The sequence below is a fragment of the Schistocerca cancellata genome, chromosome 2 (assembly GCF_023864275.1).
Source record: "Schistocerca cancellata isolate TAMUIC-IGC-003103 chromosome 2, iqSchCanc2.1, whole genome shotgun sequence".
NCBI classification, from domain to species: Eukaryota; Metazoa; Arthropoda; class Insecta; order Orthoptera; family Acrididae; genus Schistocerca; species Schistocerca cancellata.
Window position 1 is genome coordinate 910949609 of NC_064627.1, and position 20106 is coordinate 910969714.

The following is a 20106-nucleotide window of genomic DNA, read 5'->3' on the forward strand; positions in this document are numbered from 1 at the left end:
TAACCTCCTGTAACTATTTTAAGATGCAATTTTGCTCTTTGTGTGGTAAATTTTGAAGCACAGCATTTTAAACAATGCTACTTTACATTCACTACACTGGTAGCTTGTGTCTTTTCACCACACTTTTCTAGTCAATTTTTTTTTCCTCTCGAGAACACACTACACACTGTTTTTGTTTCTGTTTCTTACCTACTTCTGTCTCAATCTTTTCCAGGAAATGTTTTCCAGTTGATAGTCTTGAGAGTCCAGATGGACCAGGTCGGGGTTCAAGATCTTTGCTTTGTGCAAGATCTGCACAGATAACTGTCATGAAGTGAGATGTTGTAAGGCATTTTCCAGTAACCTTATTGCATAATATGCAGGAATTTACAATCGCCATTAGTATAACATGGAATGCCAACTTTCTCCACCACTTCACAGTTCATGTTCAAATGCACCGTATGACAATCTGATAAGTCAACACCAAACTTGTTTTTATTGTAGTCCACTACACAGGCTGGCTTTGACTTCTCTCTTCCTCTCTGATCAGTGAAAGTGACCCATCTCTGCAGTGTGCCTTGTACTTATCATGTGCACATTTTTCTCCTTCCAACACAGTGCTAACATATTTCCTTTACGCCTGAAAATAAGTTCACCCCACCGAAGGTTCGGATCTTTTATAGCATGAGGCAATCCCTGCCGAGATTTTGTTGTTGTTCCCACAAGAGCAGTTTTTGCAGCTTCCAATTCTGAAGCAAGTATTGGACTTGTGTAGAACCTGTCCGTAAACAAAGTGTAGCCTTTTCCTGACAGATTTGCAAGCAATGTTTTTACCGGAGTCACTGTGTCGGACCTTTCACCCGCGTAAACAGAGAAATTCCAGATGTAACCTGTATTAGATTGATAACATGTACAGTTTTATACCGTATTTATTTGGTTTTTGTGGCATGTACTGTTTTAAATACACACGACCTCGAAATTTGCACATGCCTTCATCTATTGTAATTTTTTGAGATGCTGTATATGCACGCTGGACTTTAGCACACACATTATTTAGGAGGGGTCTCACCTTGTGCAGTGGGTCATAGGCAGTTTCTCCTTTCCTCTTAACTAAGGAATTATCACTAATGTGGAAGTTTCTCAAAATAGAAATCTGTCACGGCTCAAGATGTTTGGACAGAAATTACACGACACAACAGGGCTCTTAGATCAGTGCTCTCGTAGACATGGTCTCACACTTACACACATATGGACTACAATTGCCAGAAACTTTGTTATTTCCATAAGTGTAACTCCTTTCCACTATGATAATGAGCAGGTGGGTGAAAGGGAATTTGTGCTTCATAATTTCCTGATGCATTGTTGAGCATACAGATTAGTTTGTTCCTTTATATGTTTCATCACACTGTCTGTCAGGAAATGTGAAAAAAATTCTAGAAGTGCACTGTTCTGGTCTAAACTGACAACATTGCATATTCCGGAGTGTCCTGAGAATAGATAGATATCTGGTGCACGATCAGTAGTCGTCCAACCTTCCTCAGAATTGGTGCAGTGTGCAGGTCTCGGCTTCCCCCTCGCCGTCAGTCTCGCTCGTTCTTCAGGCACAATATCGACGGGATTACTTACTGCTGAAGTGCTTGGACACCTGCTCTCCTCTTCTGAATATATCAGAAGAGTAGTATTTGCAAATAAAATCACGTACTGAGAGTTTTTTCAGTGAAAATCTGAACAAAAATTATACATGTTTTGTTGTCAGAATTCTTTACCTGAACTGCCAGAAACTACTTCTTGAACATAGTCCACATCATCATCAGAGTCATCTACAATATCTTCCTCTGACAAATCAACGTCATTTTCTTCTAAATCACGATATAACTCGCGATCAATTTCTTCGTCCGTCGAGCCACGCTTCGTCATGTTGACGCTACTGAGACCGCGCGGGAAAAAATTGCCACTCACAAAACCCCACAAATAAAAAGGGAAGCACACCCTTCCACACCTCCCCCCATGAACCATGGACCTTGCCGTTGGTGGGGAGGCTTGCGTGCCTCAACGATACTGATAGCCGTACCGTAGGTGCAACCACAACGGAGGGGTATCTGTCGAGAGGCCAAACAAACATGTGGTTCCTGAAGAGGGGCAGCAGCCTTTTCAGTAGTTGCAGGGGCAACAGTCTGGATGATTGACTGATCTGGCCTTGTAACATTAACCAAAATGGCCTTGCTGTTGTGGTACTGCGAACAGCTGAACGCAAGGGGAAACTACAGCCGTAATTTTTCCCGAGGGCACGCAGCTTTACTGTATGGTTAAATGATGATGGCGTCCTCTTGGGTAAAATATTCCAGAGATAAATTAGTCCCCCATTCGGATCTCCGGGCGGGGACTACTCTAGAGGACGTCGTTATCAGGAGAAAGAAAACTGGCATTCTACGGATCGGAGCGCGGAATGTCAGATCCCTTAATCGGGCAGGTAGGTTAGAAAACTTAAAAAGGGAAATGGATAGGTTAAAGTTAGATATAGTGGGAATTAGTGAAGTTCGGTGGCAGGAGGAACAAGACTTCTGGTCAGGTGAATACAGGGTTATAAATACAAAATCAAATAGGGGTAATGCAGGAGTAGGTTTAATAATGAATAAAAAAATAGGAGTTCGGGTAAGCTACTACAAACAGCATAGTGATCATATTATAGTGGCCAAGATAGACATGAAGCCCATGCCTACTACAGTAGTACAAGTATATATGCCAACTAGCTCTGCAGATGACGAAGAAATTGAAGCAGACGATGAAGAAATTGAAGAAATGTATGATGAGATAAAAGAAATTATTCAGGTAGTGAAGGGAGACGAAAATTTAATAGTCATGGGTGCCTGGAATTCGACAGTAGGAAAAGGGAGAGAAGGAAACATAGTAGGTGAATATGGATTGGGGCTAAGAAATGAAAGAGGAAGCCGTCTGGTAGAATTTTGCACAGAGCATAACTTAATCATAGCTAACACTTGGTTCAAGAATCATAAAAGAAGGATGTATACATGGAAGAATCCTGGAGATACTAAAAGGTTTCAGATAGATTATATAATGGTAAGACGGAGATTTAGGAACCAGGTTTTAAATTGTAAGACATTTCCAGGGGCAGATGCGGACTCTCACCATAATCTATTGGTTATGGGCTGTAGATTAAAACTGAAGAAACTGCAAAAAGGTGGGAATTTAAGCAGATGGGACCTGGATAAACTGAAAGAACCAGAGGTTGTACAGAGTTTCAAGGAGAGCGTAAGGGAACAATTGACAGGAATGGGGGAAAGAAATACAGTAGAAGACGAATGGGTAGCTCTGAGGGATGAAGTAGTGAAGGAGGGAGAGGATCAAGTAGGTAAAAAGACGAAGGCTAGTAGAAATCCTTGGGTAACAGAAGAAATATTGAATTTAATTGATGAAAGGAGAAAATATAAAAATGCAGTAAATGAAGCAGGCAAAAAGGAATACAGACGTCTCAAAAATGAGATCGACAGGAAGTGCTGAATGGCTAAGCAAGCATGGCTAGAGGACAAATGTAAGGATGTAGTGGCTTATCTCACTAGGGGTAAGATAGATACTGCCTACAGGAAAATTAAAGAGACCTTTGGAGAAAAGAGAGCCACTTGTATGAATATCAAGAGCTCAGATGGAAACCCAGTTCTAAGCAAAGAGGGGAAAGCAGAAAGATGGAAGGAGTATATAGAGGGTCTATACAAGGGCGATGTACTTGAGGACAATATAATGGAAATGGAAGAGGATGTAGATCAAAGTGAAATGGGTGATACGATACTGCGTGAAGAGTTTGACAGAGCACTGAAAGACCTGAGTCCAAACAAGGCCCCAGGAGTAGACAACATTCCATTAGAACCACTGGCAGCCTTGGGAGAGCCAGTCCTGACAAAACTCTACCATCTGGTGAGCAAGATGTATGAGACAGGCAAAATACCCTCAGACTTCATAAGAATATAATAATTCCAATCCCAAAGAAAGCAGGTGTTGACAGATGTGAAAATTACCGAACTATCAGTTTAATAAGTCTCGGCTGCAAAATACTAACACGAATTCTTTAGAGACGAATGGAAAAACTGGTAGAAGCCGACCTCAGGGAATATGAGTTTGGATTCCAAAGAAATGTGGGAACACGTGAGGCAGTAGTCACCCTATGACTTATCTTAGAAGCTAGATTAAGAAAAGGCAAACCTATGTTTCTAGCATTTGTAGACTTGGAGAAAGCTTTTGACAATGTTGACTGGAATACTCTCTTTCAAATTCTGAAGGTGGCAGGGGCAAACTACAGGGAGCAAAAGGCTATTTACAATTTGTACAGAAAGCAGATGGCAGTTATAAGAGTCGAGGGACATGAAAGGGAAGCAGTGGTTGGGAAGGGAGTGAGACAGGGATGTAGCCTCTCCCCGATGTTATTCAATCCAGGTATTGAGCAAGCAGTAACGGAAACAAAAGAAAAATTTGGAGTAGGTATTACAATCCAGGGAGAAGAAATAAAAACTTTGAGGTTTGCCGATGACATTGTAATTCTGTCAGAGACAGCAAAGGACCTGGAAGAGCAATTGAACAGAATGGACAGTGTCTTGAAAGGAGGATATAAGATGAACATCAACAAAAGCAAAACGAGGATAATGGAATGTAGTCGAATTAAGTTGGGTGATGCTGCGAGAATTAGATTAGGAAATGAGACACTTAAAGTAGTAAAGGAGTTTTGCTATTTGGGGAGCAAAATAAATGATAATGGTCGAAGTAGAGAGGATATAAAATGGCAATGGCAAGGAAAGCGTTTCTGAAGAAGAGAAATTTTTTAACATCGAGTATAGATGCAAGTGTCAGGAAATCATTTCTGAAAGTATTTGTATGGAGTGTAGCCATGTATGGAAGTGAAACATGGACAATAAATAGTTTGGACAAGAAGAGAATAGAAGCTTTTAAAATGTGGTGCTACAGAAGAATGTTGAAGATTAGGTGGGTAGATCACGTAGCTAATGAGGAGGTATTGAATAGGATTGGGGAGAAGAGAAGTTTGTGACATAACTTGACTAGAAGAAGGGATCGGTTGGTAGGACGTGTCCTGAGGCATCAAGGGATCACAAATTTAGCATTGGAGGGCAGTGTGGAGGGTAAAAATCGTAGAGGGATACCAAGAGATGGATACACTAAGCAGATTCAGAAGGATGTAGGTTGCAATAGGTACTGGGAGATGAAGGAGCTTGCACAGGATAGATTGGCATGGAGAGCTGCATGAAACCAGTCTCAGGACTGAAGACCACAACAAAAACACCCTTCCACAGCATGCCCGCACCATCTAGTGACCAATACTCGAAATACAGTCCATGAAGCGCCTCCCAGACAAGCGGGAGCCATAAGAACACACAAAGGATGGAAGGGCAACGGGAACACGCGCCCGTAAAATTATGGGTGCCGCACTTCCGGGCAGGCTGCGCACGCCTGTATTTTTACGGGCGTCGGCGCCTAAGTGTTAACCATCGAAGGTTATCTTCACTCCAGTATTGTCATGGAACCAAAAGTTCTGTGTCAGACTGATAAAATGGGGGCACAAATTCCATAAAAACTGTTCCTCTATGCTGTGTCACTTGGCACGCATGCAGGAAAACTATGTAAATGTTTCCCTTTGCAAAAGCTTTCTATTTGTGTTCGCAGTCACACGGTGGTTGTTATGGAATTTGTCACCCCCTTTCATCCTTTGAAATGGAACTTTTGGTTCTGTTATGACACTGGGGTGAGATGGTTAAATGATTTTGTCTTTTACACCAGATGATGAAATTTAGTGTTCCAAAACTAGCTGTGCATACAATAAAAGATTGTTGATTAAGCAACTGTTGTGCACTTTCATCATTTTACAAAGTGGATTTTCACACCAGCTGGGGTGCTGCTCGGTCTACCCTTCTACGGCTGTACCAGGCATTAAGTCAGTCCCATCTAGATTGTTGGAGCCTGGCTTATGGTTCGGCATCCCCTTCGGCTTTGCGGTTGCTGGACCCCATCCTTCACAGCGGGATCCGACTCGCCACTGGAGATTTCTGGGCAAGCGCTGTCAAAAGCATACTTGTGGAGGCAGGTGTCCCTCCATTGCGGTTCCGGCGCCAACAATTACTGGCCGCTTATGATAAACACATTTGTAGTTTGCCCGGGCATCCCAATTATCATCTCCTGTTCCCTCAGTCGGTCGTCCATCTTCCGGAACGGCAGCCCCGGTCAGGGTGTACGATCGTGGTTCACATCAGAGCTCTTCTCTCTGGGCTTGAGGTTTTCCATCTTCCACCTCTTTTCTGGGCCCCTCTGTGTATACCCCCTTGGTGTGTGCCCCGCCTGTGCCTTCGGCTCGATTTGGCACAGGGCCCAAAGTACTCAGTCCCTCCTGAGGCCCTCCGCCGCCACTTTCTTTCAATCCTTGCCACATTTCAAGGCTCTGACGTTGTCGATACTGACAGTTCAATGGTTGCTGGTCGTGTTGGTTATGCTCTTACTCTAGGGGATCATTATGAACAACACTCATTGCCAGCTGGCTGCAGTGTTTTCGGTGCCATACTGGTCGCCATCTCTGGCATCCTAGAGTATATCCGCTCCTGCTCAGGTGAGTCCTTTGTTATCTGTAGTGACTCCCTGAGCGGTTTGCGAGCTAGCGGCCAGTGTTTCCCTCACTCTCGTGTGGTGATGGGTATCCAGGAGTCCCTCTTGCCTGTTGCGGCTGCTCTGTGGTCTTTGTGTGGACCCTGGGTCATGTAGGCATCCTGGGGAATGCCAAACAGGCTGTTGGTGCACCAGCCTTGGAGATTGGCCTTTCGGAGAGTGAGCTCTGGTCAGTTTTGTGGCAGAAGGTATTTCGCACCTGGGGTGAAGAATGGCACACCCTGCCTTCACCCAACAAACTTCGGACCATCAAGGAGGCTACCGGTGCATGGCGCTCCTCCTTGTGGGTCTCTCACAAGGACTCTGTTGTCCTCTGCCGGCTGCTCATTGGCCACACCTGGATAACGCACAGCTATTTATTGTGCTGCGAGGACCCACCTTTATGTATGTCGCAGCAGGTCAGCTTTGACTGTGGTCCACATCTTGTTGGACTGCCCGCTTCTAACTCCACTCAGGCAGACATTTGCGCTGCCTGATATGCTTCCTGCACTTTTATCAGATGACATTGCGATGACAGATTTAGTTTTGAGTTTTATTCGTGCAGGGGTTTTTTATCGCTTGATCTAAGTGTTTTTCCTGTTTTTTGTGTTGAGTCTGGCCTTTGGCCAATGATTTTAGACTGGGGTGTTTAGTGCATTTCTTGGTGGTTGGCTTTTCCTTTTTTGTTTCTATGGTCGGCCAACCACTGTCACACTCGGTGTGATTTTAATTTCTTTTGTCTGGTCTCTGTCTGTGTCTTTCTTGTCCTGTGTCATCTCTTGTCATCTCCATTGTTTGTTTTTATTTCTTGTGGGGGTTTAAAGTTCATGGAAAAAGGGTCCGAAGGCCCTAGTAGTCTTGTCTCTTCAGTCACACAAACCAACCAACCAACAAAGTGGATTTATACTGTTCCAGCTGCCCCATAAGAACAACTCTTTGTCCATTGTCATTTAACAAATGCTTGCTCTGACACTATTTCGCTCCTTAGACAGTCGTGTACCTGATGCCTCACTTCTCCACACTCAAAGCATTGTGGTTGAAGGAATTGCTTCTGATTGTGACCCGAGTGTCCACACCTACAGCATCTCACGTCAGAGGAAGGAAAATTTGTTTATCGTGTCCTTGGTCGCAATGTCAACTACTTCAAGTTGTGTATCAACCATAATAATGGCAGCAAGTCCTTTGGGTTTTCCAGTTGTACCCTCCTCAACATGTCCATTGGAAGCTCTGCAAAAATACATCCAGTGCCCTGTTCAGTCTCGTGCAGAATGATTCTGTCCATTTTCACTTTCTGTGACAATTCGTAGCACTGTGCATTGACTTTCCTAATTCTGTCCAAAACTACTGCTATTAAGTTTTTTCATTTCTGTGACAAACCATTAAGCTCTTTAAAAAAAAACTACTTGTGCTGTTTTGATTGTGGTAACATTGATAAAGCCCCTGTGAAAGCTGTTCAAATGGCATAATTTTTGTGCCACTGATCAATCATAACTTGGCCATGTGCATGTATATCTCATCTGACAAACAACTAACTTAGCGACAGCTTCAGATCACTAATAAACACAGACACATCTTCAGGTGATATACCTGAAAAAGGAGTTAACAGATTACCTGCAACAGGATCTGTAGGAGAAATACATGCATTAACCAAAGCTTTATGGCTCCATTGCCTCAGCTTGTCTACACTTTTTAATGGCTTCCAAATTGCCCACCTGTCTTAGTTATGTAGAATTGTTTTCCTAAAACTTTGCTACTTGTCACCTAAATGCTTCAGGCGCTTCTTGCATCTACCCTGTTCATGTTTACAGCATTTGTACAGCCTACATTTAACAATACAATAAGAAATGAGGAATATCAACTGAAAAGTTACTGCCAAAGAAAAATTACAGTAATCTTTACAATGTGTCATGACCCAATGTTATTCAGGATTCTGATGTGCTTCATGAGCCAATCTTCTGCATGTGCTACATGTAGATAGCACTGCCTGCACACACATCAACTCGTGCCCAGCTAAGTTACAATACTGGCATCTCACTGGTCGCAAAGAGTACTCCTTATAATTACCCCTAAATTGCTAGAGGTCCACAGGTGCATGTGGCTTCACAAGTGTCACTTGTGAATGTTCTGCTTACCAAACAAGGCCGTACAATAACAACAAAAACAACAACAACAACAACAAAAGGTCAAAACAAGAGTCGCCAAACCCATACTGCTGCATTGCATGCTGCAGCTGAAGACGTCTCTCTGGACCCAGCTCCATCACTAGATGTAATGGTGCCAGACAGTGACACTCCTGATGCCAGATGTTACGATCAAGGGGTTGAGCATTATTTTGGGTGGCAGTTGTGGTTAGGTCATGGTCAGGATGCTCATCAACCACCACCCTTTGGCATGGGAGAGTAGTGGTTTGCTGATCAGATGCCTGTCCGATGCCCAATAGGTGTAACTAAAACAGCATTAAAGAACAAACATTTGTTGGTAGCAGTACACAGATGATGTAATGACATTGCAATCCACCTGTGGCAGCAGGGCAGTACCAGAGAATGCCCAGCTAGGAAGGTGCTGATGTCACCGTGTGGCTCACATTGTCGTCGCTGAGATGGTGAGACTTCAACCAAGCATCGGTTACTCTGCCCAGTGGCAGCTGAACAACATTGCGTGGGATGCACAAAGGCAAGGTGAATCACATTGCAGCCCCTGGATGGGAGAAGCAGCCAGCGATGGGAGAAGCAGCCAGCAGTATTTGAATCTGCCCACCGGAACCGAGGGTGGCAATAGTGTCTGCTGGCCCTCATGATTTGCAGAAGAGGTTCTGTACGTGCAGGCTCATGCTTAAGGCCACCAACTGGCCTGGTGGTTGGAGGCACCAGCAGCACTGCAGCTAACAGGATCAAAATCTCCAGGGTTGAACTAAGCAGCAATACGGGATTGTGTAGGCTGCTAGATGAGCAGATCAGCATAAGCCCCTCCTCACTGCAGGCCGCTCTCAGACTGTGCAGACCTCTAATTAAAATGACCAAATATTTGTATAGGCCTGGCCCGAGCTTGTTATGCCATCTTAATGTTTTCTTCATGTCAGTCCACAACAGAGTTATGATGTGGACATGGAGGTATCAGGTCATCCAAATCGTGGATGCTCTGCCTGTCTTCTGTGTCAGTAATTTGGTGCCTCGGACTGCCTGGTCTGGCCTGGTTATGGTGTGAAGGAACATATTTGGCGGTGTGCCTACAATACCTCAGTTTCAGAGGCCAATCCTTTTTGAAATTCTGTCCTACTGTTATGGCTTTATCCACTGTCCTCAGCTCCTTGCGTTAGCAGGTAAGGCAAATGAATTTTGCTTTGCTGTATCCAGTACATTACTTCATGGTGCAACAATAGTAATAAATTTGAACAGAGCTTTGATACATATGTTATGTGTGACTTTATATTTCACTTTGTAGTCAAAACTATTCACTGATGCAGGGGAACAGCCTTAAGTCTCGCACTGTGCATTATGGTGTTTTGGTTGTGGTGGGTGGAAGTGGGCGATTGTGGGTGACAAAAATTGTAATGCTAACATAATTAAGACTTGGCACTGGCAATATACATTGTGTACTGTAATCTCTGCCTAGCACATCTCAATATTATTTATAATTAGCACAGGAAAAAAGTAACAAAGGAAAAAACTACTCATGAAAACTGTGAATTGGTTCCAATTCAACATTTAAAGGAGGAGTAATTAATATCTCTGCTTAATAATAAAGAATGTGAAAATGTATTGTAGCAAAATGCCGAAATGTAAAAGCAGTTTTTCACGACCCTTTAAAGTGTCAAAAAGACAAAAGATGGCGTGAAACTATGAAATCGATCAAGAAAGAGAAGTACATTTAGCAGTGTTACGACATCATTCTCATTGAAGACGTAGTAATTGAACAGTTGAGCGACATGAAAATATCAGGGAGACAGACCAGAGAAGAAAGCAATAATGTACAAAAACTGAAGAAAGAGCAGATATCAATAAAAGCGATGAATGGAATACAGAAATAATAAACCATCTTTGCTTAGGAAATCGGGTCGCAGCACAAGAATTTAAGACATTTTCAAATGCTGGATGCACAAGGAAGAAAGGATGTCACTGTCTTAAAAATGAGGCATTTCATTATGATCCAACTATAAAATATAATGAACATCCAAGTATATCAATCAGGAGAATGGATAAACAGTATAAATATTGAAGGCAAAAAAATTAGAGGAGAAAAACCAAGAATATGACACTCAAATGGTAAAATTATGTTGCCAGCCCTAAAATTACCTCCACCTGAATTCTTTGAATGTATGAAAGGCGAAACACTGGTATCGAAGAAATTTTTGAAAAAAAAAATAAATAAAAAGTAAGGCATGCTTCCAAATGGCATCATTTGGAGCAACAACAATAACCAACACAGAAGGATTTAATCCGGTGTTTGGAATCCAAGGACAAGTGTATCATAAAATTGGGTAATTATTACCATTTTCAAGTGAAACACTGAAGTTTTTACAAGTTTACTTTGTAGGAAACGAAGCTGATGAAGCCGGTCAGTGCTCTTTCAACATAACTGGATTGTATAGAGATAAGATTCTGGATCTACAATGTTTCCTATGTAAAAATAATTAGCTGGTATGAATGTTTAAAAATCAAATATAAAAAAAGTGTTGCAGATAACAATTTGAGCTGATAAGAGAGCAAAAGCTGAATATGAAAAATGGTTCAATGCACTTCAGTCATATGAAGTGGCCATAGTAATTGTGTACACTGACACAAAACTAAAATCCCAGAATAGTAGATTATTATCGGATAGTTTATGATAAAAATGAAGGTTTTGGTGAATTACTAATGGCATCTGCAGATCTTTGCAATGCCCACAGTGAAACTGTCAGGTGGGATGGTTCCAATATTATCCTGTTGCTCAATAAGGTAAAGCTTGACAAATTTGAAAGCTTTTTTTGATTGCCTGTGATCCGTCTATCATATAAGAATGGTTCAGGAATGAGCATTGCAGGTATCAACATGAAAAAGTAGTAATTTGTAATATGAAATTGTCAGGATAGTTATTTCACAGCACAAAATGTACTCACAATGGACAGATGTTTTCATAATCGTAATCTGGATCTGCGTATACCAATGGAGAAAAATACCAATTTTACGTCAGGACACAAAGATCCACACCAACACCTGTCCTGATTATAACTCATTCTCCATTAACCTTTACTCAAAACTGAGGGATTATATATTTGAGAACCCCACTACGGGAGATGGACTCTTCAGAACCCTAAAATTCAGTTTCAGGTGGTTTCTTGGATAATATTGATCAGAGAGATTGGACGTCCTGTGTTGCTCCTCTTAGTGACAGCAAAATGTGCTTAAAGATGCTAAATTGGGTCATTTGTTATTCAAGACTTATTTTCAATGATATCAGATCAAGTACCTTGGTCTGCATACTCGTTGTCTTACATAAATCCAGTTGGGTCCTATGAGCTTTGCTGTACAAAATGCTTAACCTGTTTTACAGATCCCCACTCACTTAATTTCTATATCATTTTTGCATTTGTGTGATAGTTTAAGGTGGACAGCGTGTTTCTTTGTTTATGAAGCTCTTTCAGGGGAGAAAATGTAGTATTTTGGCCTCATTTTATCCTCTTTCATTTTGGTGCCATTGTGGTCATCAAGCTTTATTTGACTGACTGATTTTTACTTAATAACAAACTTTTAACTTTTTTCACAATTGAGTTGGTAAGATCTTCCTTTGAAATCCGTTGGACACTTTTTTCCATACTCTTATTTTGATTTTACTAGGTTTTTGTTTGCCAACACGGGTTTGGAATGGTTTGAATCTGCTATGCAGTTTTCTCTGCTGTTGTAGTATCATGCTGATATTATTATTGAACCATGGTGTGTTTTCCCTATTACTCACTTATTTTCCATGGCACCAAATTTCTAGCGCATTCAATATGTCCGAATCTTCCTGTTGACCTAGAATCATGAAATTTGTCAAAAAGCAAGATTTCACAGTACAAGTAAGGGAAAAAGTGTGAAAATTGTTAATTTGAAATTATCATGTGAAAGAATATTTTTTGTCATTTTTTTGTGCGCCTGCCTGGCCGTCCATCTGTTAAGATGCTCTTTTTCTTGGGAACAGATAGGTGTACCAAATTCAGATTTATGTCACATATTAAGTTGTATGGTTCCTTGGCAGTATAAAGCATTTAAGCTCCTAAGTCAATGCAGTCAAAAGATACAGCTATTAATGTCACATATTTTGATACTCGCAAAGTCACTAATCAAAATCTATTGATTAACTATAAATTTACATAATTAAGTTTGTATGGAACTGTCAGTGCACAGATTGTACTCCTGCCAGGCCAGTTTAATTACCTTTAAAAAAAATGCTGCTAACATATATTATAATTTGGGGATTGCTGCCACTTTGTTTTTAGTGTGATTCATGCTTCTGTGTTTACTTATCTTATAAATCATTAGTTCCTCTATATTTATCTCTTTAAAAAGTTGCAGAGATTAATTTTTAGAATTTATTTTATTGGCAATATACTATACATTTGCATTTATGCCTCAGCCCTGCCTACAACCATCTCTTACTTATTACTGTTGTTGAATTGTGTTGTTGTATAGTTACCATTCAGACTAATAAGTAGGATAGAATAATTGGTATGCTGCAGAACAGGAAAAATACTAGTTTTAGAGTTTGACAGACATCGTAGAGAAATGTAGATTTGGGGTGAAAATGAGTGAGGAAGTATTCTGTATCTACTAAATTAAAAGGAATTGTTGCTACCTGTACATGAGCTGTAAGGAAAAATGTCCATGAATCAAATGTAAGTTGCCATACTTTCTGGCATAAGGTTAAAAGACAGGAAACTTAGAAAACGGGGTAGATAGGCTTAACAACAGATGGTTTCAAAGAGATTGCCAATCGGTTATGTAGTTTAGTTTGCAGAGAAAGGGGGAGGGGGAGAGAGAGTCTCAGAAATGCTGTGAATTTATTTTGTTGGCATTGTACACTTTATCAAAAATTTGACATTTCAACAACCACATTAAATTTCAAGAGATTTTTAAGAGCATATTTCAATATTATTTGCTGTAGGCTACAAAATGAAAATGCATTTTAATATAATATGCCCTGTTTGGTATTTTATTGTAATTATGTACAAAGGCAAATGTTGTGCCCATATATTTTAAACCTCCAATAAAGTAGAACCTAAGCAGCAACTCATGTTGTACATACGTTTTGTAATAAAAATCTCAATTAGATTCCAGATGATTTACCATTTGAAGAACTATTAAAAAAGACAAGTGACCTATATCTACAGTACCCACCAGAAAGTATTGAAGCAGAAGTTTCTGAGAGGTCACGTAGAGAGTGAGTACAATTATTTGTTACATCTCTATAGAAAATTAAATTTCTAAGTCTCGTATTTAACTATTTCATTAACTGAGAGAATTTCGAGGATTAATTTGGTCATATGTCATATGAAGTATGCTTCTCTTTCCATTTTGGGTTTAAATAGATATGTATTTAGGAACTTGTTGTATTGATAATGGCATAGAATATGTCAGGATGAGAGAAATTTGCATTGGTAACATATGAGTCACTGTAACATATGTGACATGCTAAAGAACAAGCATAAATACTTTGTAACTTGTTGCTAGTACGAATTGTACAATTACTATCAAATTAGGGAAATATTATTCAAAGGGAGAATACATTGTAGTATTGTCTTCCAATTATTCTGGAAAGCTATATTACTGTCCTCAGCATTTTATTCTCATTCTTATTGCAACACATCTTTTCTTGCATTTTTTGTGAACCCTTTGTGTCATTAAGAGATCGAACTGTGCAATCTCTTTATGGTGATGCTCTCATACTCCTATTAATAGTACAATATAAGGAGCAATTCAGCTAAGCTGTTCACCTCAAATACTGTATTTGCTGTACCACTTAAGATACCATTATTCTGTTTTCATCCAAATGAACTTGAAAAAATCCTCACCTTTTCAAATTGAACTTCACCTTTTCAAATTGAACTATAGTAATTTCTGCTGTTAGTATTGTAGGAGACAGATTTAATTATGATATGCTCTTCAAAGCCTGACTGGTAGTTTTGGAGCAATTACAATAATTAGAACTTAGGATTTATCTGTTTTGAGCATAAAACTAACTGTGGTCTTACATGGAAGTTCTTATTGTTACACAGAACTGCTGTGTCAGGCATTGGGTGCTAAGCCTGATACAGCTAAGAAGGTCTACTTACAAAAGTGGAATAAAAGAGAAAAGTTTAATTTAAAAATGATACTAATCACATATAACAATGAAAATAATCAATTATTGACAACATCATGTGATTGGATGGATAAAAAAAAAACTACTCACCAAGTGGCGGCTGGAGAACACACACACAAAAAGGTTTTACTTGTAGAAGCTTTCAGAGCCAGTGGCTCCTTCTTCCAGCAGAAGAGTTGAAGAAGAAGGAAGAATGGTGAAGGAAAAGGGGTGAAGTTTGGGAAAGTGACCCAGAATCCCGGGTCAGGAGGAACTTATCAGACAGCATTAGTTAGATTCCTTCTCATCCTGTCTGGTAAGTCTGCCCTGAACCAGGGTTCTGGGTGACTTTTCTAAAGTGTATCCCTTTTCCTAACCCTCCAGCCCTTTCCCTTCACCCCTCTTCCTACCCCTTCAACTCTTTTGGTGGAAGGAGGAACTGCTGGCTCTGAAAGCTTGCGTAAGTTAAACCTTTTTCTATGTGTGTTCTCCTGCCACCACTTGGCAAGTAGACTTTTTTATCTATCAAATTACACTATGCAACAAGCAATGGAAAATTCAGGATGGAATGTAACAATATTGTGAAAAGATAGTGACTACTCACCATATAGCAGAGATGCTGAATAGACACAACAAAAGACTATCACAAAAGCTTTCAGCCAACAAGGCCCTTGTGAAAAATACACACACACACACACACACACACACACACGCGACTCTGTGTGCATGCGTGCATGCGTGCACACCACACCTTGGTGAGTAGATTTTTTTATCTATCAGATTACATGATACAAACAATGGAAAATCCAGGATGGAATGTAAGAAAGGTCTTGTTGGCCAAAAACATATTTAGTGACAGTCTTTTTTTCGTGCCTATCTGCAACTTGATATTTCCACTATATGGTTAGTAACAACTATCCTTTTCATAATATTGATGGAATTACATGATACTAATCACAGTTCGTCACATGAGGTTGCAACAGAGAATTGAGGTACACACATTATTAAGCAATATACGTGTGTCGTAAGTTTAATCTGCCTCTCATGAGCTCGTCGTAGTCCCTAATTTTCCTTCCTTTATGAGTTTCTCAAGAAAAACATTTGTTGTTGTTGTGGTCTTCAGTCCTGAGACTGGTTTCATGCAGCTCTCCATGCTAATCTATCCTGTGCAAGATCCTTCATATCCCAGTACCTACTGCAACCTACATCCTTCTGAATCTGCATAGTGTATTCATCTCTTGGTCTCCCTCTACGGTTTTTACCCTCCACACTGCCCTCCAATGCTAAATTTGTGATCCCTTGATGCCTCAGGACATGTCCTACCAACCGATCCCTTCTTCTAGTCAAGTTGTGCCACAAACTTCTCTTCTTCCCAATCCTATTCAGTACCTCCTACATCTACATTTATACTCCACAAGCCACCCAACGGTGTGTGGCGGAGGGCACTTTACGTGCCACTGTCATTATCTCCCTTTCCTGTTCCAGTCGCGTATGGTTCGCAGGAAGAACGACTGTCTGAAAGCCTCTGTGCGCGCTCTAATCTCTCTAATTTTACATTCGTGATCTCCTCGGGAGGTATAAGTAGGGGGAAGCAATATATTCGATACCTCATCCAGAAACGCACCCTCTCGAAACCTGGCGAGCAAGCTACACCGCGATGCAGAGCGCCTCTCTTGCAGGGTCTGCCACTTGAGTTTGTTAAACATCTCCGTAACGCTATCACGGTTACCAAATAACCCTGTGACGAAACGCGCCGCTCTTCTTTGGATCTTCTCTATCTCCTCCGTCAACCCGATCTGGTACGGATCCCACACTGATGAGCAATACTCAAGTATAGGTCGAACGAGTGTTTTGTAAGCCACCTCCTTTGTTGATGGACTACATTTTCTAAGGACTCTCCCAATGAATCTCAACCTGGTACCCGCCTTACCAACAATTAATTTTATATGATCATTCCACTTCAAATCGTTCCGCACGCATACTCCCAGATATTTTACAGAAGTAACTGCTACCAGTGTTTGTTCCGCTATCATATAATCATACAATAAAGGATCCTTCTTTCTATGTATTCGCAATACATTACATTTGTCTATGTTAAGGGTCAGTTGCCACTCCCTGCACCAAGTGCCTATCCGCTGCAGATCTTCCTGCATTTCGCTACAATTTTCTAATGCTGCAACTTCTCTGTATACTACAGCATCATCCGCGAAAAGCCGCATGGAACTTCCGACACTATCTACTAGGTCATTTATATATATTGTGAAAAGCAATGGTCCCATAATACTCCCCTGTGGCACGCCAGAGGTTACTTTAACGTCTGTAGATGTCTCTCCATTGAGAACAACATGCTGTGTTCTGTTTGCTAAAAACTCTTCAATCCAGCCACACAGCTGGTCTGATATTCCGTAGGCTCTTACTTTGTTTATCAGGCGACAGTGCGGAACTGTATCGAACGCCTTCCGGAAGTCAAGGAAAATGGCATCTACCTGGGAGCCTGTATCTAATATTTTCTAGGTCTCATGAACAAATAAAGCGAGTTGGGTTTCACACGATCGCTGTTTCCGGAATCCATGTTGATTCCTACATAGTAGATTCTGAGTTTCCAAAAACGACATGATACTCGAGCAAAAGACATGTTCTAAAATTCTACAACAGATCGACGTCAGAGAGATAGGTCTATAGTTTTGCGCATCTGCTCGACGACCCTTCTTGAAGACTGGGACTACCTGTGCTCTTTTCCAATCATTTGGAACCTTCTGTTCCTCTAGAGACTTGCGGTACACGGCTGTTAGAAGGGGGGCAAGTTCTTTCGCGTACTCTGTGTAGAATCGAATTGGTATCCCGTCAGGTCCAGTGGACTTTCCTCTGTTGAGTGATTCCAGTTGCTTTTCTATTCCTTGGACACTTATTTCAATGTCAGCCATTTTTTCGTTGGTGCGAGGATTTAGAGAAGGAACTGCAGTGCGGTCTTCCTCTGTGAAACAGCTTTGGAAAAAGGTGTTTAGTATTTCAGTTTTACGCTTGTCATCCTCTGTTTCAATGCCATCATCATCCCGGAGTGTCTGGACATGATGTTTCGAGCCACTTACTGATTTAACGTAAGACCAGAACTTCCTAGGATTTTCTGTCAAGTCGGTACCTAGTATTTTACTTTCGAATTCACTGAACGCTTCACGCATAGCCCTCCTTACGCTAACTTTGACATCGTTTAGCTTCTGTTTGTCTGAGAGGTTTTGGCTGCGTTTAAACTTGGAGTGAAGCTCTCTTTGCTTTCGCAGTAGTTTCCTAACTTTGTTGTTGTACCACGGTGGGTTTTTCCCGTCCCTCACAGTTTTGCTCGGCACGTACCTGTCTAAAACGCATTTTACGATTGCCTTGAACTTTTTCCATAAACACTCAACATTGTCAGTGTCGGAACAGAAATTTTCGTTTTGATCTGTTAGGTAGTCTGAAATCTGCCTTCTATTACTCTTGCTAAACAGATAAACCTTCCTCCCTTTTTTTATATTCCTATTAACTTCCATATTCAGGGATGCTGCAACGGCCTTATGATCACTGATTCCCTGTTCTGCACTTACAGAGTCGAAAAGTTCGGGTCTGTTTGTTATCAGTAGGTCCAAGATGTTATCTCCACGAGTCGGTTCTCTGTTTAATTGCTCGAGGTAATTTTCGGATAGTGCACTCAGTATAATGTCACTCGATGCTCTGTCCCTACCACCCGTCCTAAACATCTGAGTGTCCCAGTCTATATCTGGTAAATTGAAATCTCCACCTAAGACCATAACATGCTGAGAAAATTTATGTGAAATGTATTCCAAATTTTCTCTCAGTTGTTCTGCCACTAATGCTGCTGAGTCGGGGGGTCGGTAAAAGGAGCCAATTATTAACCTAGCTCGGTTGTTGAGTGTAACCTCCACCCATAATAATTCACAGGAACTATCCACTTCTACTTCACTACAGGATAAACTACTACTAACAGCGACGAACACTCCACCACCGGTTGCATGCAATCTATCCTTTCTAAACACCGTCTGTGCCTTTGTAAAAATTTCGGCAGAATTTATCTCTGGCTTCAGCCAGCTTTCTGTACCTATAACGATTTCAGCTTCGGTGCTTTCTATCAGCTTTCTATCTTCGACAGTTTACAATTACAATACCGATTGCTGCTTGGTCCCCGCATGTCCTGACTTTGCCCCGCACCCGTTGAGGCTGTTGCCCTTTCTGCACTTGCCCGAGGCCATCTAACCTAAAAAACCGCCCAGCCCACGCCACACAACCCCTGCTACCCGTGTAGCCGCTTGTTGCGTGTAGTGGACTCCTGACCTATCCAGCGGAACCCGAAACCCCACCACCCTATGGCGCAAGTCGAGGAATCTGCAGCCCACATGGTCGCAGAACCGTCTCAACCTCTGATTCAGACCCTCCACTCGGCTCTGTACCAAAGGTCCGCAGTCAGTCCTGTCGACGATGCTGCAGATGGTGAGCTCTGCTTTCATCCCGCTAGCGAGACTGGCAGTCTTCACCAAATCAGATAGCCGCCGGAAGCCAGAGAGGATTTCCTCCGATCCATAGCGACACACATCATTGGTGCCGACATGAGCGACCACCTGCAGATGGGTGCACCCTGTACCCTTCATGGCATCCGGAAGGACCCTTTCCACATCTGGAATGACTCCCCCCGGTATGCACACGGAGTGCACTTTGGTTTTCTTCCCCTCCCTTGCTGCCATATCCCTAAGGGGCCCCATTACGCGCCTGACGTTGGAGCTCCCAACTACCAGTAAGCCCACCCTCTGCGACTGCCCGGATCTTGCAGACTGAGGGGCAACCTCTGGAACAGGACAAGCAGCCATGTCAGGCTGAAGATCAGTATCAGCCTGAGACAGAGCCCGAAACTGGTTCGTCAGACAAACTGGAGAGGCCTTCCGTTCAGCCCTCCGGAATGTCTTTCGCCCCCTGCCACACCTTGAGACGACCTCCCACTCTACCACAGGTGAGGGAGCAGCCTCAATGCGGGCAGTATCCCGGGCAACCACAGTCGTAGTCCGATCGGGGGATGCGTGGGACGAGCTGGCCGTCCCCGACAAACCCCCATCCGGACCCCCACAGTGATGCCCATTGGCAACAGCCTCAAGCTGTGTGACCGAAGCCAACACTGCCTGAAGCTGGGAGCGAAGG

The 20106-nt window shown here is 41.9% G+C and overlaps 1 protein-coding gene across 1 annotated transcript in view; it reads left to right on the forward strand.

Moving 5' to 3' along the window:
• LOC126162847 (TBC1 domain family member 20) overlaps positions 1 to 20106 on the forward strand; it is a 162832-nt gene that overhangs the window by 119752 nt on the left and 22974 nt on the right. The window contains exon 7 of the mRNA XM_049919618.1: positions 13919 to 14028. Within this exon, the coding sequence (XP_049775575.1) occupies positions 13919 to 14028 (110 nt within the window). The remainder of the gene's footprint in view (positions 1 to 13918; positions 14029 to 20106) is intronic.